This window comes from Cibotium barometz, chromosome 13, assembly GCF_041138505.1.
Source record: "Cibotium barometz isolate CiBa-2024 chromosome 13, ASM4113850v1, whole genome shotgun sequence".
NCBI lineage: Eukaryota > Viridiplantae > Streptophyta > Polypodiopsida > Cyatheales > Cibotiaceae > Cibotium > Cibotium barometz.
The window spans coordinates 1,350,471-1,377,501 of NC_141058.1; the positions used below are offsets into that span (position 1 = coordinate 1,350,471).

General features: G+C 45.2%; 1 protein-coding gene across 1 annotated transcript in view; it reads right to left on the bottom strand.

Moving 5' to 3' along the window:
• LOC147632255 (protein REVEILLE 8-like) overlaps nucleotides 1-25,731 on the bottom strand; it is a 42,354-nt gene extending 16,623 nt beyond the window's left edge. The window contains exon 1 of the mRNA XM_086807064.1: nucleotides 25,341-25,731. Within this exon, the coding sequence (XP_086663190.1) occupies nucleotides 25,341-25,510 (170 nt within the window). The 5' untranslated portion in view covers nucleotides 25,511-25,731. The remainder of the gene's footprint in view (nucleotides 1-25,340) is intronic.
• Nucleotides 25,732-27,031: the final 1,300 nt, after the last annotated feature.

Genomic DNA, 27,031 nt, shown 5'->3' on the forward strand with positions numbered 1-27,031 from the left:
TACTCACGTAAGATGAAGAGTTTACTAAGTACAAGGTTTATTAGTTAAAAATTATAAGATATTACCAAAAAAAAAAGATATTTTGAAATAATGATGCATTTTTGACACCTTGGTAAGAAAAAAGAGACTCGAGGTAGACGTCTCTTTCACATGTATGGAAGGGTTTTTAATTCAAAAAAATTATCATATTTTTACTCCTGGATCAAACCAAATCAAAAAGGAAGCCAAACTGGTCCAAATCATATCCAAATTGAGTCAAACTGAACCTGAAAAATTCTAGAACCCAGTTGGACTTGGTTAGTGGCCTCCCTCACCTATAAATAGACTCTTGATCATTTGTAAAAAAAATATTGGAGCTATACCATGCCTATATTACATTAAAATAATCATATTTTCTATATTCTCTTAAATTTTTCTCTCTTGGGAGCTTGGAGCTCTCTCTCTCTCTCTCTCTCTACAACTCCTCTTGGAGATTGGAAATTAGAATTCAAGCTGGATATTTTGGAAGATTATGATCAGTGATACTATGGTTTCATTAAAAGATTGTTTTAAAGACAGCTGAATCTATGAAACAAGCAATTTCATATTGGGTGTATAAGGTGGTGTGACTATCTTGAAGTTTGCTTGAAGCGCCGACCAAAGAGCCGGGGAACTCTTTTCCCTGGTACCCGGGGCAAAACATAACCAAATTCTTAAATGGATCCTATCACTACAGTGATTGGGCAGTTGACTAACCCATGGGATTAAATGGGGTTAGGCTGGACTGATGGATCCCTAAAATGAGACTCAATTCTGTTATGTTACTATAGACGAAGTAAATCCCAGATAGTCCTTGTTCTATGAAAAAGAATCAACGGCTGTGCCTCTTGACGAGAAAAAAAGCGTTGGTCTCTATGATCCAAGTGCAAGTCTCTTCCTTGATCTGACCATGAGACTTGCAGATTCGGTCAGATCAGTTTGGTTAGTTAAGACCTTGCCTACGTTAGAATAAAATATCCTGGAGAAATCGCCGATGTCTGCTGGGCGAGGGAAGTTTTTCCGGGTTCAATTTTGGAAGAACCGAGGGATTAGTCTCTTGTCCGGATATCCGTGGGTGAGGCCCCGAGTGAGAGGCTCTGCCCTGCGCAAAAGAAGTGCTACTTCCGCTGCTAGTGCCCCGGAATTCGTTGCGCGGAGCGGGCAGGGATCTTTCACTAGGCCTCCTGAATAGTGCCTATCCAGCCTCTGAAATTTTCTCTAGGCCAGATGAAAATGTACATGTGGCATCCCTCTTCGTAATACACATGGCATCCACTACTACTAAACTTGGAGCACAAGGGAACATGATTCACATTTGCTCCACTCCCCATCAAACCCAAGCGTAGGTACAACTTGCCCCCTTTCGCCTCTTCTTCCTCTGATGGTTTTCACTTTGCTACCTCTGGGATACTATTTATGGTGAAAATCTCGAAACCAAAAAACTATGCATCCTTCTCAAGAAGGATCTTTGAGTGTTGCCTCCAACTTTGGGTTCAGCTTATTCTTTGATACTAACTCTTGTCCTTGTGTTGGCCCTACAAACATTGTCCTACTTTTGCCAAAGATGTTAACGCATCCTCCCACACTTTGCATTATTTCTCTTCCCATGCTTTGTGTTCTCTCTTCATGTGCCATACTTTCTTCGTCTTCCCGTTTGTATCTGGCTTTGCATTCCTTGCATTCTTAACATTCCCAATGGTACCATTCCTCCCGAACCACAAGCTCTTGCTAGTATCAATCAAATATCGAATTTAGGAAGAGTTAACAGTAACTTGCTACCTAGACCTCGACTCTAGCAAACCCGCATGCAAAACTGTGAGAAATGTGTGCTACTGCAGTAAATCTGAAAACAGAGAATAAAACAACATATATGTGTAGGATGATCAAGAACCTGAATATGAATGAAGGTACAGCACGAGGGAGGCACATGAGTGCTGGTATGTACAAGTCACGGCTGAAATCACAGATGAAAATGATGTGGGTTGAGGCACCTATTATATAGGTCCTCATGAGCTGGTCGGCCAAGTCCTACACACCGACCAGGACAAAAAATCCATAAAATGCTGAAAATTGCCAAAAAGGGCTCCAAAAAATGGTGCAAAAATAGCAAAGAAAATATACAAGCATGCAGGGAGTCCATCTGGGGGTGAACAATATTTCCAACACCTCTTCAGCGTAATGTGGGTGGACCAACGCCGGCACCCTGAAGTAAGGCCTCCAAAGAAGCACAAGGAAGCGGTTTGGTGAAGAGGTCTGCAAGGTTGTCCTTGTTAGCAAATTCATCCCCAGATTCTACTCATCATTGGAGTTTCCTTTTTGGTCCCTTTTCATGGCCCTTGGTTGTGGGCTGGCCAGCCTATTTTTGTGTATTTTTCTCGCATTTTTCCCAAGTCGGGTACCTTTTTCCCAGTCGGCCAATTGCCCCATGTCCAGTCGGCCAGGTTCAAATGTCCAGTCGGCCAACCCCTCTTACCTATAAATAGGTGGGCTGGTGTAAACCGGCCTTCAGAGAGCAAAGGGCGGTGGAACAAACATTTGCACATAAAACACTTCAACACCATTGAGGACCTAGAAAAGGAAAACAAACAGGGGGAGCTAGAGTGCTCCTGCAAATAGTACACGGACACCGATTGGCCCCAAATCGCAGTGGCGCCCCTTGCGGTATTTCTTTAATTGATTATAAGAGCTTTGATTACAATATAAAGCTGGTAATTCAGCCGTCCCAGTAGAACTCCTGAAGCCTGCAAAGAACCTGCATCTAGCTTCTTGTCCACATGGCATCCACAAACAAGTCCAGCCATTGTTCATATCGAAAGACTCTTCTCACATTGAGCCTGCATACAGAAGCTTTCTCCCATGATCAAGGCTGTCACAACCATCCATAGCCTCTCACACTATGAACAGCATCACACCCTAACACATCCAGTGCTCCTGTATCACAACACAGACTCCCAAACTGTCTCTCAAAAGAGAACTCGTATCACAGCACAGCATACCATACAGTCGACACACCTGTACAAACCCTCTCTACCTTCCAAGGGTACTATCCATCTCTGTCATGGATTTGCTATCCCCTGTCCTATCAGTAGCAAGGCTGTACCATACATGTGTCCATTCCTGTACCTTCTGCCTGCATGTGACCTATCTCCTGGAGAAACCCAAAAACATGTTTCTTCGAGAAAACCTACGACCTGTTTCCACATGAAACCCTTAGGCTTGTTTCCCTTTGAAACTTCTGTCCTGTTTCCTATACATCTAGTTACCTGTTCCCTCATGAAACATCTGGCAACATAGAGATGTCCATATCTGTAGGTCCCACTGTTCCTTTCTAGCAGGAAGAAAACAATCTGCTCCATGAGCACGCAGCCATGCGAGCTTGCATCACTCCCATGCCAAGAAACATAACCAAAAGACCTGTACTTGCAGCCAAAAACCCAAGTACAAAGCTGAATTTGCGACCAAACAAAAACAGCCCATAAACTGTCCCAAAACAGTCCCGAACCAAAGCATAGAGAAGCTGAAAGTTCCATCAGTTGAACGCCATCGACATGATGTCTATGTTCATGGATATCCAACCTCTGTCCACCTTTGTATCAAGAGAAACCAACCCTTGTCAACTCTTCAGCAGAGGGAGAGAGAAAGAGAGAGAAAGGAAGCCTGTGTCTCTGTTCTGAAGCACAGCACAGCAGCCAGCCCTTTAGTCTCCAAAAAGCATGCCTAAGGACCTATTCACTTGCGCCTGTAGCTTCTGTAGCATAGCCCGCCTGCAGTCCTTCCAAAAAGCATGATATGACCAGCAGCGCAGACTTCCTGTAGCTGTACCTGACTGCGCCACCTGTACCTGCATCGCCTGAATCTGCACCTGCAGCAGTCAGACCTGCCACGTGGGCTGTACCTGCAGACAGCAGCCGTACACTACCTGCACAGGCCCATCCATGCGCAGCCAGCATGCAGTCCACCTCTCTCCAGAAAAGCGCACACACGTTTTTTCCTCTAGGGATAGGCGCCTCCTTTTCCTGGCAGCCCCTCCTTTTCCCCAAAAAGCACAAGTGGCCCCAATATAGCTTATGGGCCACGTTTTTCTTCATAAATGGCATTAAAAATTACTTTAAAGGTTTTTAAAACCTTTTAAGTTAAAATTCCTTTGCCCCCTTTCACACATGGGGTTATCCACACATGGGCTTCCATCTTCACTCCCACCTGATGCCATTCACACTGTCCACCATGTCCCCGTGCACACCTGCATATTATCCAGAGAAAAACACAGGGTCGTAACATACCCCCCTCTTGAAAAATGGCAAGCGTCCTCGATTGCACTCAATGGCACAGTAAAGCATCTCATGAGCAAAGATACCCCATATGGCAAAAACAATGGCTCTCCAATGCATCTGGATGATAAAAACAATCATCCTGCACAATAAGCCACACTGTCCTCTTGCTTGTTCCTTCAGAACCTACAGCAAAAGTCTAAAACCAAATGGAAACACGTTACCTGTGTTAGCCAAAAACAAAACCATGCATCATTCTACATATGACACACATATGCATTCGCAAACAATATGCTCCTCAAAATGCTCTACCTACTCCAAAGTAACAGTCTAAGGGCTGCTCGCAAGCCTTACGCCCATGGGCATCCCGCAGGACCCACGACTGATGGTAAAACATGAGCATATGAAAGCACTCAATGCATCTAAACACTACATCTACCAAGTACTTTCCCACATATGTCTCATGGCCATCCCGCAGGAGTTACACCCGGTGGTGCATCCATGAACATAATAAAGCAATTGATGTATCATACCAACATACATGCAGCACTCAACACAATGCAGAGTATTTCCCAATGTATTCTCAATGGTACCAGGATCCAATGGCACCAGAATACAAAAATACCTCTACCTCAAAAAGTGAAATCATACATGCACAAACAGAGGTCGATCCATATTTCCATGAACCAAACCAACTCTAGGACTGCTCGCAAGACTTATGTCCTCCATAGAGTTATCCATAGTTGCAGTTATAGTTCAAGGTGCGCGCGACTGTGAACCTTACTCAACCACCATCTCCTGTGACTAGTACACAATATCATAGAAGTCCCATAAGCAAATGTACTGTCAACCTCAGTACCTTCGGGTGAATACCAAGATGTCACCAAGCGACTCCTAGATAACAAATGAGCTTGTCAGTAACAAGGGAGCGGAGGTGCTACCCCCCTCTTGAGCATCAGGCAATGCTCCAGACCTATGCTCTACTGAGCCTGAATGAGTCGTAACAAGAGTCGTCTCCAACTCATAGGCATCAAGATAAAGCTGCAACTCCTGAGGTGAATCTGCTAAGTCACCCTCCTCCATCCACTTCGCATCCATCAGTGAACCTCCTCCATCCACTTCGTATCCAGCAGTGAACAGCTCTTGAACTTCACAGGATAGCGATGGGAAACTTTACCCTGTACCTAATGTGCTAGTATCTGCTCGGGAATAAGAACCTCGTCAAGTTCCTCCGCTTCCGTCTGAGCCTCATCTGATACATCCTCAGGCACCCAAAACCGACTTGCACTCCACCCAAGTGGTAAGCACAAGTCCTCGATGAAGCATAGTAGATCACCATTGCTAAACATAGAAAGAAACTGTCTTCCGAACCCATGAAGCCTCTATGAAGATACCACCGGTGACAAACTGTCGAAAGCCATAGCCTTCAACGCATCTCCTGCACCATAACACTTCAATTGCTTCTTGTTCCTGGCCGACTACTTCTCGTCCTTGGTGTCTTTTCTCCTGAGCTTCATCTTCAGCTCTTGCTCTTCACCTCATATAGGCAAAGACACAAAATCCTGCACTGTATCCTGCACTTCCTTTTCACTTTTCTCATGTTGAAGCTTTTGATGGGACTCTCATGAGACAACCACGAGCTTGCCCCCCTTAGGAAAGTTGGCGATTGTCCCGACCAAAGCAACCACGGACTCGCCTCCTTGAGAAAGTCGACGATGTGTCCCAACAACGGAACCTTGTAAACCGGCCTTCAGAGAGCAAAGGGCGGTGGAACAAACATTTGCACATAAAACACTTCAACACCATTGAGGACCTAGAAAAGGAAAACAAACAAGGGGAGCTAGAGTGCTCCTGCAAATAGTACACGGACACCGATTGGCCCCAAATCGCAGTGGCGCCCCTTGCGGTATTTCTTTAATTGATTATAAGAGCTTTGATTACAATATAAAGCTGGTAATTCAGCCGTCCCAGTAGAACTCCTGAAGCCTGCAAAGAACCTGCATCTAGCTTCTTGTCCACACGGCATCCACAAACAAGTCCAGCCATTGTTCATATCGAAAGACTCTTCTCACATTGAGCTTGCATACAGAAGCTTTCTCCCATGATCAAGGCTGTCACAACCATCCATAGCCTCTCACACTATGAACAGCATCACACCCTAACACATCCAGTGCTCCTGTATCACAACACAAACTCCCAAACTGTCTCTCAAAAGAGAACTCGTATCACAGCACAGCATACCATACAGTCGACACACCTGTACAAACCCTCTCTATCTTCCAAGGGTACTATCCATCTCTGTCATGGATTTCCTGTCCCCTGTCCTATCAGTAGCAAGGCTGTACCATACATGTGTCCATTCCTGTACCTTCTGCCTGCATGTGACCTATCTCCTGGAGAAACCCAAAAACATGTTTCTTCGAGAAAACCTACGACCTGTTTCCACATGAAACCCTTAGGCCTGTTTCCCTTTGAAACTTTTGTCCTGTTTCCTATACATCTAGTTACCTGTTCCCTCATGAAACATCTGGCAACATAGAGATGTCCATATCTGTAGGTCCCACTGTTCCTTTCTAGCAGGAAGAAAACAATCTGCTCCATGAGCACGCAGCCATGCGAGCTTGCATCACTCCCATGCCAAGAAACATAACCAAAAGACCTGTACTTGCAGCCAAAAACCCAAGTACAAAGCTGAATTTGCGACCAAACAAAAACAGCCCATAAACTGTCCCAAAACAGTCCCGAACCAAAGCATAGAGAAGCTGAAAGTTCCATCAGTTGAACGCCATCGACATGATGTCTATGTTCATGGATATCCAACCTCTGTCCACCTTTGTATCAAGAGAAACCAACCCTTGTCAACTCTTCAGCAGAGGGGGAGAGAGAGAGAGAAAGGAAGCCTGTGTCTCTGTTCTGAAGCACAGCACAGCAGCCAGCCCTTTAGTCTCCAAAAAGCATGCCTAAGGAGCTATTCACTTGCGCCTGTAGCTTCTGTAGCCTAGCCCGCCTGCAGTCCTTCCAAAAAGCATGATATGACCAGCAGCGCAGACTTCCTGTAGCTGTACCTGACTGCGCCACCTGTACCTGCATCGCCTGAATCTGCACCTGCAGCAGTCAGACCTGCCACGTGGGCTGTACCTGCAGACAGCAGCCGTACACTACCTGCACAGGCCCATCCATGCGCAGCCAGCATGCAGTCCACCTCTCTCCAGAAAAGCGCGCACACGTTTTTTCCTCTAGGGATAGGCGCCTCCTTTTCCTGGTAGCCCCTCCTTTTCCCCAAAAAGCACACGTGGCCCCAATATAGCTTATGGGCCACATTTTTCTTCATAAATGGCATTAAAAATTACTTTAAAGGTTTTTAAAACCTTTTAAGTTAAAATTCCTTTGCCCCCTTTCACACATGGGGTTATCCACACATGGGCTTCCATCTTCACTCCCGCCTGATGCCATTCACACTGTCCACCATGTCCCCGTGCACACCTGCATATTATCCAGAGAAAAACACAGGGTCGTAACAGCTGGCCTCCCTCTTTTCTCATAGTCTAGTCTTCCTTTTGCTCCCTCACTTATGAGGCTGTTCATGTCTCTTGCTTGGGACTATCACTTCAGTATATTCAGCATAGTTGCTTCATATCTCTCTCTCTCTTGCACTCTCTGCTCAGCACACTCTAGTGCTTGTTTGCTTCCGCTTTCTGCACTCACTCATGGTATCAGAGCTCCCAGTTCAGTGTTAATCTGCTGCCCCAATCAGTGTTAACTTTTCTGCCCCAGATTTGCCTCAGTTTTCAGCACCTTAACATCTGTGTTTTCTTCTCAGTATGCTGCTGGTCGGCTGGCTTCTTTCGGCGCCTCTCCACTGCAGATTCAGGTCTTCCCTCACTGGTTTGATCTCTGAGATCCCCCTTTTTCACCTGTAGGCTGCTCCTTTTCAGGGCTGCAGCATCTATCTTGCTGCGTTTTCTTCCCTACAGGTGGCTCTCGCAGTTTTTGGTGTTCTGAGTTGAGGATTGGTGGCTTTTGGTACCTGTGGTGGTGGACACTCCTGTTAGCAGTCATCTCCTGTCTGTATATTTACACCAGGACCTCTGTTGTGGGTGTGCCCGCCCGATTTAGGTGTTTTCTCATTTTTCCCCTCTCCATATTTTTCCCTATTTATCCTTGGTGTGGGAGGCTGTCCTGTGCCTGTCGGTTGTTCCAGATGCTGGACGACTGGACTCTACTGCTCCCAGGCGGTCCCCTGTAGCTGGCCGACATGATCTGTAGCTGGCCAACTGGAGGAGAGCAGGTCGTGTGCACGTCTAAAGGCTGTCGGCTCGTTTTCAGCAGGCCGACTGGTCATCTGGGGCCATATAAAATGGCCCCTTGCCCCCCCACACTTCTCATCTTGTATCCGGGAGTTTCTTGTGTATATAGCAGAGTCATACGCTTCTCTCTCTCTCTCTCTCTCTCTCTCTCTCTCTCTCTCTCTCTCTCTCTCATTCTCATTTCTGCGTTTTTCTATTGTGCACTTGCTCCGATCTTGTCTTCATCTCAGCTGCATATTCTGACATGGTATCAGAGCTCTAGGCTCTTGGAAGATCTTGGGAACTATGTGAGCAAGAAGGGGGTTGTTTGTGTTGCTGATTGGAGGACTGTTTTGGGCCGTACGGAAAGAGGAGAAGCAAGCGAAAGGCGGGCCTTGTTGCTGGAAAGCCACTTGCAAGTTTAGTTCTTCATTTTTCCCACCCACCCTCCCTTTTTCACTTACACCCCCGCAATGGCAGATTTACTTGAGATGGCTGAGAAGCACGTGAAGATCCCGACACTTGCCCACGTTCCCAATGGACCGTTAGTTGGACGGGAACAACTACGGCATATCAAAGGTAATGATGGAATCCGTTTTGGAGTCTTATGACCTTGCTAATTTCATTGTTGTTGGGGTTCCACGGCCGGAGTTAAGAGGAAGGGGAGTTACCCTCTATTCAGAAGGAACGAGAGGCACAGGCACAGTTATGGGATCGTGTCAATGCCAGAGTCTGTTCTTTCATTTTCCTCAATTGCACACCACAGGTAATCAATCGTATCAAGCATATGAAGCTGGCCAGAGGTAATGGCAACATTTGGCTTCTCTCTACAACAGGGTATCGCCCATGAAGAGGATCTCCTTGGAAGTTTAGATGCGAGTGATGAATCCTACAAAGTCGTCGACAATGCGGGAGCACATCAACAAGCTGCACGCTCTTCAACAGGAAGTTCTCCAAGCTGGGAAAGAGAGATCATCGGAGGATACGGCCATAACGTTGTTGTCACATTTACCCTCTCAGTACTCAGCTTTTTACTCTTCATTGATTACCAGTGGCAGGCTCAACACGATCACATGGGAGGAGCTTGTGCCCATGATATTGGACCAGCAGGAAAGATTCACGAATCCTCCACAGGGCGGAGCCGCGGAGGTTTTGAGGCCTTACCTGGCCAACGGTCGAAAGGCCGGGAGGCACCAAGGGAATGGTATCATAAATTTGATACATTCATGAAATCCCAGAATTTCAGGAGAAGTGACATGGATCATTGCTTATACACCAAGAAAGCTTTGGATGGCAGTCTATTGATCCTCATCTTGTATGTTGATGATATGTTGATTGCCGGAAAATCTCGTAAAGAGATGGATGCCTTCAAGAAGAGGCTGCATCAAACCTTTGATATGAAGGATTTGGATGATGCAAATCACATTTTGGGTATGCGGATACTTCGGGACAGAAATCAGCATGTGTTGTATTTGTCTCAGAAGGAATACATTGGCAAAGTCTTGCAGAGGTTCAATATGGACGGGGGGAAGAAGACTAGTACTCCTTTGCCTCCATATGTGAAACTTAGTGCTATGGACAGCCCACAGTCAGACAGTGGCAGGGCTAATATGGCCAAGATTCCGTATGCTTCAGCTTGTGGCAGTCTCATGTATGCCATGGTTGCTACTAGGCCAGACATTGCATTTGCAGTGGGAGTGGTTTCTAGATACATGGCCAACCCTGGCAAGAAGCATTGGGAAGCAGTGAAAGGTGTCATGAGATACCTGAAGGGCACACAGGATATGTGCATTTGTTTTGGCAAACAGGATGCATTAGTGCATGGTTACACGGATTCGGATTATGCCGGTCATCCAGATAACCGGAAGTCTACTACCGGTTATGTGTTTACATTCACAGGAGGTGCTGTGTCATGGATATCCAGGATGCAGAAGTGCACTGCCTTATCTACTACAGAGGCCGAGTATATTGCAGCCACACAGGCTTGCAAGGAGGCATTATGGCTATCTCGGTTAGTGGTTGATTTGGGTTATACAGGGGATATTCCATTGTTGCATTGTGACAGTCAGAGTGCCATCCAGTTGGCAAAGAACCCTGTCTTTCATGCAAAGACGAAGCATGTGGATGTGAAGTATCACTTCATCAGAGAGGTGACAGAGAAAAAGCAAATTCAGCTTGTTAAGATTCACACGGATGACAACCCGGTTGATCTGTTGACAAAGAGTTTGCCTCCGGAGCGGTTTGCTCATTGCAGACACTTGATGGGCATTGGATGAGGCCAGTTTCAGCCTTGATATGGCCTTGTATATTATCATGTACATGCTGTTTTTTCTTTTCTTTCATTTAAGGGCACTTTGCCTTTAAGTGGGAGGTTGTTGGGATAAAGGCATTATGCCCACCCTTATAGTGTGTACAAGCCCATAAGTTATAGTACATAGTACACTTAGTACTTTTAATGTACTAAGTGCACTGTGTGTACCAATGCAATATACATGTGTGATAGGGGAGTCACACTCTCACATCTTGGTGAGTTGACTTATCCCCACAACTCTCTCTCTCTCTCTCCCTTCTTCTCTGTGTATGTCTCCCACATGAACTCTAACCCTAATTAACTCTCCCATTCATGCCCGCCTGATTTTAGGTGTTTTTTCTCATTTTTCTCCACTCTCCATATTTTTCCCTATTTTTCCTTGGGGTGGGAGGCTGTCCTGTGCCTGTCGGGTGTTCCAGATGTTGACCGACTGGACTCTACTGCTCCCAAGCTGTCCCCTAAAGCTGGCTGACATGATCTGTAGCTAGCCGACCGATTATTGCTGGCCGACTGGAGGAGAGCAGGTCGTGTGCACATCTGATGGCTGTCGGTTGGTTTTCAGCAAACCGACTGGTCATCTAGGGCCATATAAAATGGCCCTTGCCCCCCCACACTTCTCATCTTGTATCCGGGATTTTCTTGTGTATATAGCAAAGTTATACGCTTCTCTCTCTCTCTCTCTCTCTCTCTCTCTCTCTCTCTCTCTCTCTCATTTCTACGTTTTTCTGCTGTCCACTTGCTCTAGTGTTTTTCAGATCTTGTCTTCATCTCCGCTGCATATTCTGACAACTCCTTCCGAGATTGTGCATTTTTTCTGAGATTGAGCCCAAGCTCTTGTGATGGCTGCCCCGACTACACTTTATATATTCTCTAAGTCTACAAAGTGGCTCCAACTACACTTTGTGGAAGGTGAAGGTGAAGGTGAAGGTGAAGGTGAAATCAGCCTTGCGTGGCGTGGATCTCTGGGATTGGCTTGTTACACCTGCCAATGCCACCCCTCCCACCCTTGCTTCCAGCGGTGTCATTATTCTCGCAAGAAGGGTCATAAATCGCCCCAATGTCACAAGAAGAAGCGGGATGAAGAAGCAAAGAACTCTTCCTCTACAGCAATGTCTCAGACCAAGAAGGATGATGGTATTCTTCTATTAGAAGGTACTCGTCGTGTACTTGCTCTTGTGACTTCTCAGTCGTAGTCGTGGATTATGGATAGCAGTGCTACTACTCACATGACACCCCACACTAAGTACTTCCCACATATGTCCCTCTTGATGACTTACCCACTCTGCACATGGCCATCCCACAGGAGTCACACTCAGTGATGCATCCATGAACATAATAAAGTACTTGATGTATCATATCGCATCTCATCCTGACACATCCAAAGTATTACCCAATGTATTCCCAAGGGTACCAGGATCCAATGGCGCACTAGAATACAATAATACCTCAGAAAGTGTATAAATACATGCACAAATAGAGTTCAATCCATAAATGAACCAAATAAACTCTAGGACTGCTCGCAAGACTTATGCCCTCCATAGAGTCTCGAAGTGTTAGCTCAGGTTGCTGCAGACTTTAAACTAAACCAACTCTAGGCCATTCCAAAGGAGACCAACTCCAAAAATAGCATCATCTCATGTGACTAGAACACAATATCATAGAAGTCCCATAAGCAGATGTACTGGCAGCCTCAGTACCTCGGGTAAATACAAAGATGTCACTAAGTGACTTCTAGATGAAAACTGAGCCTGTCTATAACAAGGGAGCGGAGGTGCTACCCCCCTCTTGAGCATCAGGCAATGCTCCAGACCCATGCTCTGTTGAACCTGAATGAGCCGTCGCAAGAGTTGGCCCCAACTCAAAGGCATCAAGATAAAGCTGCAATACCTTAGGTGAATCTGCTAAGTCACTCTCGTCCATCCACTTCGCATCCATCGGTGAATAGTTCTTTAAATTTCACAAGATAGCGACGGGAAACTTTACCTTGTACCTTTCTTTCCTTATGTGCCCGTATTTGCTCTGGAATAAGAATGTCCTTCCCTATAGTCACAGCTTGCATGTAACCTCGAGAAAACTACAACCTGTTCACATGAATCTAGGACATGCTTTCCACATGAAACCAAGACCTATATCCGATAAACCAAAGACTTGTATCTGATAAACCATAGGTTTGTTTCCTCCATACCAAAGTCCTGTTTCCTCTCGAAAAAACCAATGTCCTGTTTCCATGAGAAAAATCCACATATGCACCATCCAATCACAGTGCCAAAAACCCAGGGTTGTTTTCCATAGCACCAAGTGAGAGAAAAATAGAGTACCTGTAAGCAAATCCCTAAGCACATATAAGTTCGACACGAAGAGAAATCACACCATCTCTCCCATGAACATTGTCCCGTGCATCTATAGCTTGTTCTCTTGTTCAAAGTCTCTCGTACTTCCATGGTACACAAAAGAGAAAACACACCGGGCCCTTATGATGAAAGAGAGGTTATACAGTGGTCAGCTGTCTGTGTCCAACAACGGCTCCCCCCTGTTTCGCCTGCAATCTGCCCGATTGGCTGCAACTGCCGGACGCCTGCCTGGCTGCCCGTTGCTGCCCGCCTGATCGCCAAGAGTCTCCCGCCTGGCTGTGGCCATATGCACAGCAACGCCCCTATGCTGGCTGTAGTCCATACACAGTAGCAGCGCCCCTTTTTGCTGGCTATAGCCCACCTGGCTGTAGCCCATGCGCAGCCTGCCTGACGCTCCTTGTTGGCTGCAGCCCATGCGCAGCCTGCCTAGCGCTCCTTGTTGGCTGCAGCCCGCCTGGCGCCAAGTTGAGGCACACGTGACCTGCTCTCGAAGTGATGCGCCCGCGTAAACCACCTAACGACCACACCACCATGGCCCACCATAGTCACGACCACAAACCGAGAGAAGCGCCTAAAGCCACTCGACGTCTCAACGATGACCACCCGACGACCTCCTCTCGAATCTGCCACCCTTTGCCCTTTATAAAGAGGCGATTCGCTTTTCTCAAAAACGCCAAAAGCAAAAGCAGATACCAAGAACGCATGCTTCCAATAAAATAATATTTTTAAGTCATCAAAGGTTTTAAAAACCTTGTAACTTAAAAATCCTTTTGTCCCTTTCTTTAAAACCTTTGTCCCCTTCACACTTGGGCTGGCCACATACATGGGACACCTTTTCATATCCAAACTGATGCCTTTCACACTATCCATCCCGTGCACGTGCCCACCTACTTGTTGTCCAAAGGGAAAACACAGGGTCGTAATATACCGCCCTCTTGAAAAATAGCAAGCATCCTCGATTGCACTCAAGAACATAGTAAGCATCAAATGAAGAAAGAGTCCCCATATGACCAAAACAATGCCCCTCCAGTGCATGTCGGTGATGAAACAATCATCCCAGACAATAAGGCCACACTGTCACATCGAAGTGACAGACAACTCTTCCTTGTTCCTTCAGAAACTGCAGCAAAAGTCTTAAAACAAGTGGAGACACGTTACTTGTGTTAGCCAAAAACAAAACCATGCATCATTCTACATATAACAAACATATGCATGACACATATATGCATTCGCAAACAATATGCTCCTCAAGATGCTCCACCTACTCCAAAATAACAGTCTCAGGGTTGCTCGCAAGCCTTACACCCATGAATATCCCTGCAGGACCCACGACTGAAGGTACAACATGAGCATATGAAAGCACTCAATGCATCCAAACAATACATCCACTAACTACTTCCCACATATGTCCCTCTTGATGCTTTACCCACTCTGCACATGGCCATCCCGTAGGAGTCACACTCAGTGATGCATCCATGAACACAATAAAGTACTTGATGTATCATATCAATATACATGCATCTCATCCTGAGACATCCAAAGTATTATCCAATGTATTCCCAAGGGTACCAGGATCCAATGGCGCACCAGAATACAATAATACCTCAGAAAGTGTATAAATACATGCACAAATAGAGTTCAATCCATATATGAACCAAACCAACTCTAGAACTGCTGGCAAGACTTATGCCCTCCATAGAGTCTCGAAGTGTTAGCTCAGGTTGCTGCAGACTTTGAACTAAACCAACTCCAAGCTTAGTTAGTACGAAAGGTACGATACGGTACGGTACAATAAAATACGGTACTAATTGGTACCTTAAAATTTTTTGAGGTACGGTACGATATTAGTACGTTTTTTTTAAGAAAAAATACTTCCTAAACTTAAAAATTGTAGACAAGAAGTTACAAAATAGTAGAACCATGAACATAATGTCATCATGCCATTAGAGTACAAAATTACTACAAAAGGATAGGCCAAAAAACTCATGGCATGGGCGACCGCCAACATGCGTACATACATGATACTACATACTACAATACATCATCAATGGGCTAGAAGGAGATAGATGCCCAATGCCTAGAGAGCTATAACATATCAAAAGTCTACATCATCACCAACATCTGCATGATCATCAACATGATCACTACTAGAGTGTCCATCAAGAGAGTTCTCTGAAGAGGACTCTTCGAAGGTGGACGAGACACTCTGAGGATCATTCTCGCTAAGTAGGTTGCCGTCATCATCAAACAAGGGCTCTCTAGGCAGTGGGGTATCATCATGAGGGGGCAATGGAATATCATCATGAAGGCGGGGATTGGAGCTCAAGGATCCCCGCCTCACACATGTGCGAAGGCCACCCTCTGCCGATGTCGAAGGCAGAGTGTCGAAGGCAGAGGCCTATGAACTCCAACTGCTCGGTCCCGTCCATGCTGACTCCTGGTGCCGCGAGTATCTGCTGCCACAATCTCACTATAGAGCTCCATGAAGATTGCCTCCTCCTCCTCATCAGGTTGTTGATTGACACTTGCAAGATTGTGGTGTCCTTCTCCACCTTGAGGCAATGCAAATCAAAAGCCTCATGCTTCTCCCGAGGCATGATGGATAAGAGAAGGGCTAAAGCGTGGAGTAGAGGAGAGAGCGTAGAGAAGATGAACTATGGGAAGAACTTGGAGTAGAGGCTCAAGTGGGATGGAAGGAGCTTGGAGGAGGGTGGAGGAGAGGCTTGGAGTAGAGGCTTGGTCCTTGAGGCTTGGAGTAGATGGAGGGTGGTGGAGGAGAGGCTTGGTCCTTGAGGCTTTTATAGAAGGACACAGGAGAGATGAAAGGAAAACAACCAAAAAAACGGGCAGAAAACGGTCAGAAAAAATGGGCAGAAAAACGGCTACTTCCAACGGGCAGAAACAAGGCAAAATCGTACCTGATCGTACGGATACGTACGGTACGAATCGTACGTACGATCTGATCCGTACGACGTACGGAACTAAGCCTGACCAACTCTAGGCCATTCCAAAGGAGACCAACTCCAGAAATAGTATCATCTTATGTGACTAGAACACAATATCATAGAAGTCCCATAAGCAGATGTACTGTCAGCCTCAGTACCTCGGGTGAATACAAAGATGTCACCAAGCGACTTCTAGATGAAAACAGAGACTGTCTATAACAAGGGAGCGGAGGTGCTACCCCCCTCTTGAGCATCAGGCAATGCTCCATACCCATGCTCTGTTGAACCTGAATGAGCAAGAGTCGGCTCCAACTCAAAGGCATCAAGATAAAGCTGCAATACCTTAGGTGAATCTACTAAGTCACCCTCCTCCATCCGCTTCGCATCCATCGATGAATAGTTCTTTAAACTTCACAAGATAGCGACAACAAACTTTACCTTGTACCTTTCTTTCCTTATGTGCACGTATCTGCTCTGGAATAAGAACCTCATCAAGTTCCTCAACTTCCAACTGAGCCTCACCTGATATATCCATAGGCACCCAAAACCTGCTTGCACTCCACCCAAGTGGTAAGCACAAGTCCCCAATGAAGCATAGTAGATCACCACTGCTAAACATAGAAAGAAACTGTCTTCCGAACCCATGAAGCTCCGTAGATACCACCGGTGACAAAGTGTTGAAAGCCATAGCCTTCAATCCATCTTTTGCACCATAACACTTCAACTCCTTTTAATTCCTGGCTGACTACTTCCTGTCCTTGGTGTCTTTTCTCCTGAGCTTCATCTTTATCTTTTGCTCTTCACCTCATACAGGCAAAGACACACAATCTTGCACTGCCTCCTTCACTTCCTTTTCACTTTCCACATGTTGAAGCTTTTGCTGTGACAACCACGTGCTTGCCTCCTTGAGAAAGTCGACGATATCCCGACAATGGAACCATGAAACCGGCCTTCAGAAATCTGACGGGCGTTGAAACAAACACTCGCACACAAAATACTTCATCACCCATGGGAACCTGGAAAAGGAAACAAACAGGGGGAGCTAGAGCACTCTTGAAAATAGTACAAGGACACCGATTGGCCCCAAAACGCAGTGGCACCCCTTGGGGTATTTCTTTACTTGATCAAAATTTGAGTACAAAGTACAACTTGTAGAATCCTCTACCAATAGGATCCCTCGAAGCTTTCACCCAAGACTTTCAATTAAGAACTCTCGTTATTACAGCAAAGCATTCCACAGAGAAGGCACACCTGCCCAACACCTCCCTGCTTGAAAAGGTCTTCTCCATCGCTAACATGGATCCCTCAAACCCTTTCCCAAGTAGCAATAGGACTGTACCAAACCATATGTCCTTCCCTATAGTCACAGCTTGCATGTAACCTCAAGAAAACTACAACCAGTTCACATGAATCCAGAGACATGCTTTCCACATGAAACCAAGACCTGTATGCGATAAACCAAAAACCTGTATCTTATAAACCATAGGCCTGTTTCCTCCATACCAAAGTCCTGTTTCCTCTCGAAAAAACCAATGTTCTGTTTCCATGAGAAAAATCCACATATGCACCATCCAATCATGGTGCCAAAAACCCAGGGTTGTTTTCCATAGCACCAAGTGAGAGAAAAATAGAGAACCTATAAGCAAATCCCTGAGCACATATAAGTTCGACACGAAGAGAAATCACACCATCTCTCCCATGAACATTGTACCGTGCATCTATAGCTTGTTCTCCTGTTCAAAGTCTCTCGTACTTCCATGATACACAAAAGAGAAAACACACCGGGCCCTTATGATGAAGAGAGAGGTTATACAGTGGTCGGCTGTCTCTGTCCAACAACACCTCCGCCCTATTTCGCCTGCAATTTGCCCGACTGGCTGCAACTACCTGACGCCTGCCCGTTGCTGCCCGCCCGATCACCAAGAGTCTCCCGCTTGGCTGTAGCCATACGCACAGCAACGCCCCTTTGCTAGCTGTAGCCCATGCACAGCCTGCCTGACGCTCCTTGCTGGCTGCAACCCATGTGCAGCCTACCTAGCGCTCCTTGCTAGCTGCAACCCGCCTGGCGCCAAGGTGAGGCACACGTGACCTGCTCTCGAAGTGATGCGCCCGCGTAAACCACCTGACGACCACACCACCATGGCTCACCATAGTCACAACCACAAACCGAGAGAAGCACATAAAGCCACTCGACGTCTCAACGATGACCACCTAGCGACCTGCTCTCAAATCCGCCACCCTTCGCCCTTTATAAAGAGGCAATTCGCTTTTCTCAAAAACGCCAAAAGCAAAAGCAGATACCAAGAACGCATGCTTCCAGTAAAATAATATTTTTAAGTCATCAAAGGTTTTAAAAACCTTATAAACTTAAAATTCCTTTTGTCCCTTTCTTTAAAACCTTTGTCCCCTTCACACTTGGGCTGGCCACATACATGGGACACCTTTTCATATCCAAACTGATGCCTTTCACACTGTCCATCCCGTGCGCGTGCCCACATGCTTGTTGTCCAGAGGAAAAAAACACAAGGTCGTAACAGAGATCTCCTTGCAAGGCCAAATCACCCTTAGTGTATTTCTCCAACAATGTCATCCATCCATCATGCACCTCTGAGTCACTATCTTGCTCTTTTTCTTTCCACATAGGGTGCAAGATATAGCCCACAACATGCAATGGTGTGCGCATCATTTCCCATCTACCAATGCATAGGTCTTCGATCTCTTTCATCTTATTGGCCTCAATGCCTTGAATGTTTTGCACTTGCTCTACCATACGATCTTTAAGCTCATACATGAGGCCCATGGTGGCTCCTTCCCTGTCAGCCAAGCGGAGAATCTTCAAAATGGGAGCGCATATCTTAACAATGGTTCTTGCCTCTTGCCAAAAAGATGCAAGAACACAATGTCTGACACCTCAATTGCTTGAGGGGTCTTTGATGCCTTCATTTTTACAAATTTATCATCAACCACCAGCTTGCGCACACCCTGCATACATCTCTCATCCAAGAGAGTAACCAACATAATAAAAAAGTATGCAAACCGAGAAGGCTTCACCAAGTCCTTCTTGTTGAGTTTTCTAAACAATGCCAACACTATGGACTTCCTTGTTACAAACGTGACAACTTGAGTTGCTTGGTTTAGCACTTTCGCAACCCAAGAAATTTTGCCAATGTCCTCAAACAAGAGGTCCAAGCAATGGCATGCACATCTAGTGTAGAAAATGGTCGGCCACTCCTGTTCAACCAGTTTTCCAACCCGAACGCAATTCGATGCGTTATCCATGCATACCTGCACAACATTTGCTGGGCCAACCTCAATGATAATCAGCTTTAAATGCTAGAAAATAAACTCCCCAGATGTATCCACATATTTCAAGAATACAGTGCCATGAATGCAGGATGCAGCATGCAAGAAAATTTATGATAGACATGCGCCTAGTGCCTGACCATCCATCATAAACAATGGTGCATCCATATTTTTTCCTTTTCTCGCGCACACCCATGATCTCATGATCAATGCATTTGACCTCATCCACTAACTCAGTGGTGCGCAAGCAAATGGTAAGATGGAGGTACATAAGAAGGACCGGCATGTCCAATTGCCTTCACCAAGTAAGGACTCCTCACTTTCCACTGGGAAATGTCCTCCGCATAAAAGAATCTGCGCACTACAATGGTTGCTTGCTCACATTTGCCAAAAAGTGAAGGTTTCACACTTGAAGCAAGCTGGGTTGCTACAGCCTTTGCCTATTCTCGATGGACCTTTTTTGGATATTAGTATGTTCCATGCATTTGCCAAATCCCCCTTTCCTTTAGAATCTTTCGCTTCTTACATGATGACCCAACATTTGCACTACTGCTGACTTGTGTACTTCCCTGTATGCCCATTGCACCCTAAGATACATCTCCACCCAAATCATCCACCAAAGCATCCACAAAAGCCTCTTGGCCATGAACACTGCTACAACTATCTGCATGCAACCTCTTGCAAACATCTTGAACCTCTTCTGATACATTTGCGCAAGGCTCCACACCATGGCCAACCAAGCCCAACATGTGTGCCCGAATGCGAGTTGGCCTCCATCCCATTGATAAGGGCACAAAATTGAACAAACTTGAAAGTTGAGTCTTGAAGTATGAAGAGGGGGAAGGCACACACTTGACAAACTACACACAGTAGCAAGTGCGCACATACACACAAGGTTGAAACTTTCAAGTTTCAAGACTCACGAGAGAGTGAAGGTGGGGTCCAGCCTCGAGGCAAAAAAACTATGTAGTGTGTAGCGTGCTTGCTTTGCTTACCTTAAGGCTTAAGTGCTTAGCAGTGGACACTTGCTTTGCTTTGCCTAAGGGCCTCAAAACTGTCGTGTATAGCAACAACAGCGACTGCGCACGTCAAATTGGCAGCACGGTCCTTGAGCAACACGCACAGCCCAAAAACGAAACATTTCAAAAAAGCCCCAAATTTTAGAACATCATACAGAAAATACTTTCAGACCTGGGCAGACGTCTGGAATTCCAACCGTACGCGTACGAAAAAAACTATGGTTGCATCTTCATCGGCTTATCTTCTTCAAACTCTTGCACACTATGAGCTACAGAGGGAGTGTTAGAAATTGTGCATCTCAGTGTTATAAGGATTTTCCTATTTTATGGAATTTTATCTATTTTCTCCTATTTTAGGAAGTCATGAGCAGTCGGCCTGCTCCCTCTCTTCACTATAAAAGGGGCTTCTCATATTCACTTGTCAGTCAACCATTCCAAGCACAGTGCAACACTTCTCTTGCAAGCTATTGCCATTATGAAGCTCCATGCGGTTATAAAAGGTGATCTTGTCCACAAGCTCTCTCCTTTGCTCCCTCTTCTCCCTCTTGTTTTGTCTACGCTTCCACCTGTGCATACTCCAACAACAACTTCTTCAAAAGATGAAAGAGGCTGGCAAAAGTAAATATGATCTTTGAAGGAATCAAAAGAGGGAGATAATTTACCACGCAGCTTGTGGATCGGGTTGTTGATTGCGCTCCCATATTCTTAGAGTTGCTGCTTGATGCGAGTAAAGTCTCCAATCTTATCAGTGATACTATTAGACTCACTGATGGAAATCTTCTCAAGATCTGCCTCCACCTTAGCAATATTCACGGAAGAAACAGCACCAAACCTCCTCTGAATCTCAAGCCACATCTGTTAGGAATTACTCCTTGTAGAAATAAATTGTGCATGTATGGCGGGAGTCATGCAACGAATGATAATGAGACATGCACGAGCATCCAAAACTCCTCGTAAAGCTAGATCCACCAAGCCAAGTGTCATAACTGATGTCCAAACACCAGCACCTTCCAGTAGCAACTGGTAATAAAAAGACCAAGTATAATAATTGGTGGCTGTAAGCTTCATGGAATCACTGATTTGGGGAGGAGTGTAGGATGGAACATGAGAGAAAGAAGTGGAGAGGTTTTGTGGAAGGGAAGAAAAAAGAGAAGAAGTGGTTGCATGAAAGGATGGGGGAACCACCAAAGGGATGGAGGGAGAGGGTACGGATGAAGCGGTAGCCTAAGAAGTAGGGGATAGGATTCCCTGGGAAGAGAAAAGAAGTCCAAAGAAGTTAGAATATTGATCTCCATAAGCCATATCCTCCAAACGCAGAATCCTCCTGTTACATGCGAAAGCTCTGTGAGTCTTCTTTCAGCCCTAAACACCATCTTGGAACATGCTTGATGCAAAACGCATACAGAAGAGAGAGAAGAGAGAGAGAGAGTGTCACGTGCATCCCGCACTTGGATGCCACGTAGACATTTCTATACAGAACGTGCAGGACCTGGGATGGTAAACTAGTCCCATGTGAGCCCAGTCTGGGGCGAGTCAGCCAGGGATCCATCTCAGTTGTCCGAAGTCAGGTGTGCATTGTCCTGCACAGTAGTCTAAGGTCAAGTGTGCACTGTCCTGCACATGAAACAGTGCCAGTCCGCGCTGTGAGTCTCCCTCTGGAATGATGTCAGTGATTCTGTGTATCTGGTATGGTACCGGATGCCAGATCACTAAGTAGTTAGTGTTTAGAACAAGGGGCCAGCCCATAGGGTTACCCCGGGTCTTTGGGTGGGCATGGGGATGGTGTGAAACCACCCCCATGAGGGCCAAGAAAGCCCTGGCTGAGCCCACCAGCCATGGAGGGGCTGAAGGACAACCCTAGGGGCAAGCTTAAGGCAAATTTCAGGAGAATACAGCATTTTCATGGCTGTAGGGCAGGTATGGGGCAGCCCATACAGGCTGCCCAGCCCTCATGAGGTTTGCAAAGGCCCTGTCCAGCCAATCAGAAGCAAGCGCATCATGCCCAGCTTGTTAGGAAAAAAACGCAGCATTTAATGTGATTTTTTCAGCATTTTATGTTGGAATTTTCAGTCGTGGGAGCATTAAATGCTGGCCGCCTGGCTTTATGCTGGGCGACTACTGTAGTAGGAGTACTATAAAAGGGAGAGCCCACAATCCCATCATTTCATCTCATTTTTTCACCAAGAGCTCAAGCATAAAGAGGCTAGACAAGCCAAGAAGGTGCTAAGCAAAGGGGTGAAGGATTTCAGGTCAAGGACAGGGAATTTCCAGCCAAGAAAGGTCCAAGATTTCTGTATTTTCTTTCAGATTTACATCATTCTAATAAAGCAAATACACCATCCGCGGTGGGGGCCCTACAGAGGGTATTTGGGACCCAATACTGTGTCCTCTCCATCTCTCTCTCCCTCTCTCTATTTTCTGCACATCTCCTTTCAGTTTGTGTGTTAATTTCCGTCGCGAAAAGAGTGCTGATTTCTGAGTATTGAAGTTACCGATTCTTCTCCGAAGCTTCCGCACGTTAGAGTGGTATTAGAGCCTACTTCAAGTACAAAGATTCAGCAAAGAAACAAGAATTTTTTTCTCGCTCGTATGGTTGGTGTTTAGACGCCGGTGGACTATCCCTTTCGGAGTGACTCCTATCCCTCGAAGGATAGGTTTAGCAAATTTGTTGTGCTTATTCCTTGCAGGGCCAATGTGACCGCCGAGGATGTTGCCCAGTTGTTCATTTGGCATTGATACCCGATTGGCGGGATTCCTAGGACCATTGTGTCAGACCAAGATGCCAAGTTTACTAGTCATTTTTGGAGGGCATTGTCTGATATCTTTGGTACTAAGTTGAATTTTTCCAATGCATTCCACCCACAGACGGACGGCCAGACAGAGATATACAACCAGTTGGCCTTTGATGTGCTGAAGTGTTATGTCCACGATCAGCAAGGTAAGTGGGAATCATATTTGCCTTTAGTTCAAGCTGTTTTGAATGATTCTTTTTCTTCAGCTATTGGCACGACTCCATATGAGGCAACATTTGGAAGACCTTTCCAGTCATTGTTGACCAGGACCTCGTCTTCAGTACCTGAAGCAAACAGAGTGACGGAGTCTTACCAGGAGATTTTAGAGTCAGTAAAAAGACAGATTGGCTAAAGCGCAAGAAGCCCGTGAGTGCTGGTATGTACAAGTCACAGCTGAAATCAGAGATGAAAATGATGTGGGCTGAGGCACCTATTATATAGGTCCTCATGAGCTGGTCGGCCAGGTCTTGCAAGCCGATCCGAACAAAAAATCCATAAAATGCTGAAAAATGCTAAAAAGGGCTCCAAAAAATGGTGTAAAATCGCAGAGAAAATATGGAGTGCAGGGCCTTATAAATGGGCCAGATACAAGCGTGTAGGGAGTCCATATGGGGATGAACAATATTTCCAACAAAAGCTACCGCATGGATTTATTACAAAACCCTACGCAAACATGGCAAATGTACACTAATGCAAGCATACTATATTAGACTACTAATATGCGTAAATTTGAACATATAAATAGAGAATAGGTAAAGAAGAAGAGAGATAACAGTAGAAGACTTGCTTTCTCAACCTAAACTACTACATGTATTAGATGATTGATATTTACAAAGATATTTGCAAGATCTAGACTCCTTATGTGCATTAACTGTACTGCTAGTCTGGACTGAATTCTGCTACTTTCTTGAGTAGCAAAAGGAGGGTAATATTTTAAGATGAAGAGCCGTTGATATTATCAAGGGAAAAAACTTACCCCTCAATCAGAATACGAGTTTCTTTTTTGTCTAGAAAAGGAGGCCAAAATGCAATGTTGAGGCATGTGGTCATTCATTTGTTTAGGCATGTGCTTGGACTCTGGAGACTCTGGTGACCAGGCAAGATAAGGCCACACCCCACATACCGTGAGCATCATCAAGTTCTCATCATCAGCAATCGTTTGCAAATATTTATTCATGTTAGTAATAGACAATAGATTATGTCTACATCTATCTTGTCTATTGCATGCTTTCATTCACACTTCCACATAGGGAGATTTGTATTAATATATAGCTTCATCTGTGCACATTTTGACCGCCTAAGCATGTTGTAAACCAGCCTGGCTAAGCACCTTTTCAAGCTCAGTATGAATGCATTAAGTGACTTTTATGACAATACTTTTGGGCTTGCAAGGCTGATTGGAGTTATTGATTTTCAATATAAGTAGGAACCCTTACTTCCCATTCTGCATGTCCTCTTCAAGACTTTCTGGAACAGCCAAGAGAGAGAAGATCTAATGAGGGTTAAATGAATCCAAGTCGGTCTAAAGCTCAAAACCTAAGCTCCTATGAAGGGAGCTTGAATGTCTGATCTACCTTTGGTTCCTTTGTCCGAGTTTGATTATAGGAAGGAAAAGGATTTTTGCCTTGATGGCACTAACTGCACTTCATGCTCAAAGATTGCCCTTTCTCTGCTGGATGAAGCTCTGTCAAAGAGCTCACCAGAAAAATGAACCACGGACTTCATGAATCACTCCGCTGGACCATACCACATGACTCACTTTTTCTTGCATTTCAGACAGAGGATGAAAACTTCACATAAAATGACAAAAACATGCCCTTCTGTGTTGGAAAATCTTCCCATTTAAGCTTCTTCGATCGGCCAACGAAATGTGCAGGCTATCATTTCAACCTAAAGTAAGGGCAGAAGAGAGGCTTTTCTGCTTATCAAAATGCGTTGAAAGAGCAAAAAAAATTGGTGAAATGGTTTCGACATATTGTCTGCAAATTTTAAAATCTGTACAAACCCTAAATCATACACGTAAGAGCAAGATGGTGAGGGCATTTACAGCTGTAGGGCTTCCAGAAATTTGTCATGCTCCTGCTCGGTCCAGCTCTCCCTCGATTTAGTGATGGTGTAGGGCTTTCTCACCTTCTTGGCCATATCATCTACGGCAGAAGCCGCGGGGGCGTCCGCCACAGTGCCCACCATCTCGGCCGTCCCAGGGTGCACCGCCATGAGTGAGCCCAGAAGCAAGAGACGCTTCTCTGCAACAAGAGAGCAAAAAGCAGAGAACAAAACCCTATGCGATACAGAGGAGGGGGGCTTTGGCTGCGCGAAGCTGGAGGTTTGTGAATGCGAATTGGATACAGAGACAGAGAGGGCAACAATATACGACCGACGGCAACAATATACGACCGACGGTGGGACTTGAGAACTCGGGTGGAGAGAGGGGGAAAGGCTTGAAGTGGCAGCTGTGGCAATCGTGTCACAAAAGGTCCTTGTGGACGGGGACCAAATTGTTCCAATGGCCATACGGCCCCCGTCTGAACACTCAACGCTCTTGTTCTTGCAATAAGAAGATAAGTTTGATGTGGGTTTCCTCTTTTACATGAATGTAAGCTATAGCGTAAAATTAGAGGGATTATGAACATGTGGAGATTCAGAGGAGAAACATTCCAAAGCCCCAATTGGTTTATGTCTTCATAAGGTAAGTAAATTAACTACATAAGTATGGTTCACACGTTTGATTTTTGATATGCAATTTTACCCCTTCTACCTGCTTTAAACGTTTTTTTACATGCAAATATACACATGAAATTGCACTAGAAATAATATTATATATGCATTCTTTTTTAAATGAAAATTGATTTCTGACAAGCTTAAGTATAAAAGAAATCTACATAGGAAGTGTGAAGCTATTTTTTTGTAGCATTTCTAACAACACATCAATCTTCTTGTGCTCTACAATGAACCTTAACTCTTATGCCCATCTTCAATAATAATATATGCCCATTTAATAGATGAAATTATGATCTTTTTTATCATGTAAAAATTAACATTTTAATAATTGAGCTATTCCTACTTGGAATCTTCAAATTTTGAGTCCAAATTTAAAATCTACGTGTGATTTTATCCTAATAAAGGATTTTACAGCACTCAAAACGGACACTAAAATAAGCCTTTATGTAAATTTTTAGTTAAATTACGGTAAACTTTCATGTCTGGGTGTTCGATTGACGAACGGACTTGCTGCGACCAAAAAAAACACCTCGAACAATTTCACCGAACAATATTTCGACAACCGTTGGACGCGTCGGCACGTATATCGAGGCCAATGCCCTAAAAAAGGGATCCCACCCTAGACCGTGCACATACCATGCGTCCGTCCATAAGGACCTGATTATTCACAAGCCATATCTTATGTTATCGTTTGAGTGTAAGGGAGGGGGGTTTTCGGAAGGGGGGGCTTAAGCTTATAAGTTAGGGGGTCAGGGGCACGGGCAGGGGGGGACAAGGGAGTAGGGGGGAATGAAAGTAGAGGTTTTGTTTCTTCTTGTAGTTTATAATATGTGATCTAGTGGTGTAGTTTAAGAACTTGATTAGTTTACTACTCTTTTAAGCTAACCACACATGGAACAATTTTTGGAGAGTACATGTAGGTCTTTGTGCTTCTAGCACTTACATCCATTTTACTTACATGGACTGCAACTTGTCACATGTATAACATCAATATATGTTATTTGATTTTTAAACCTT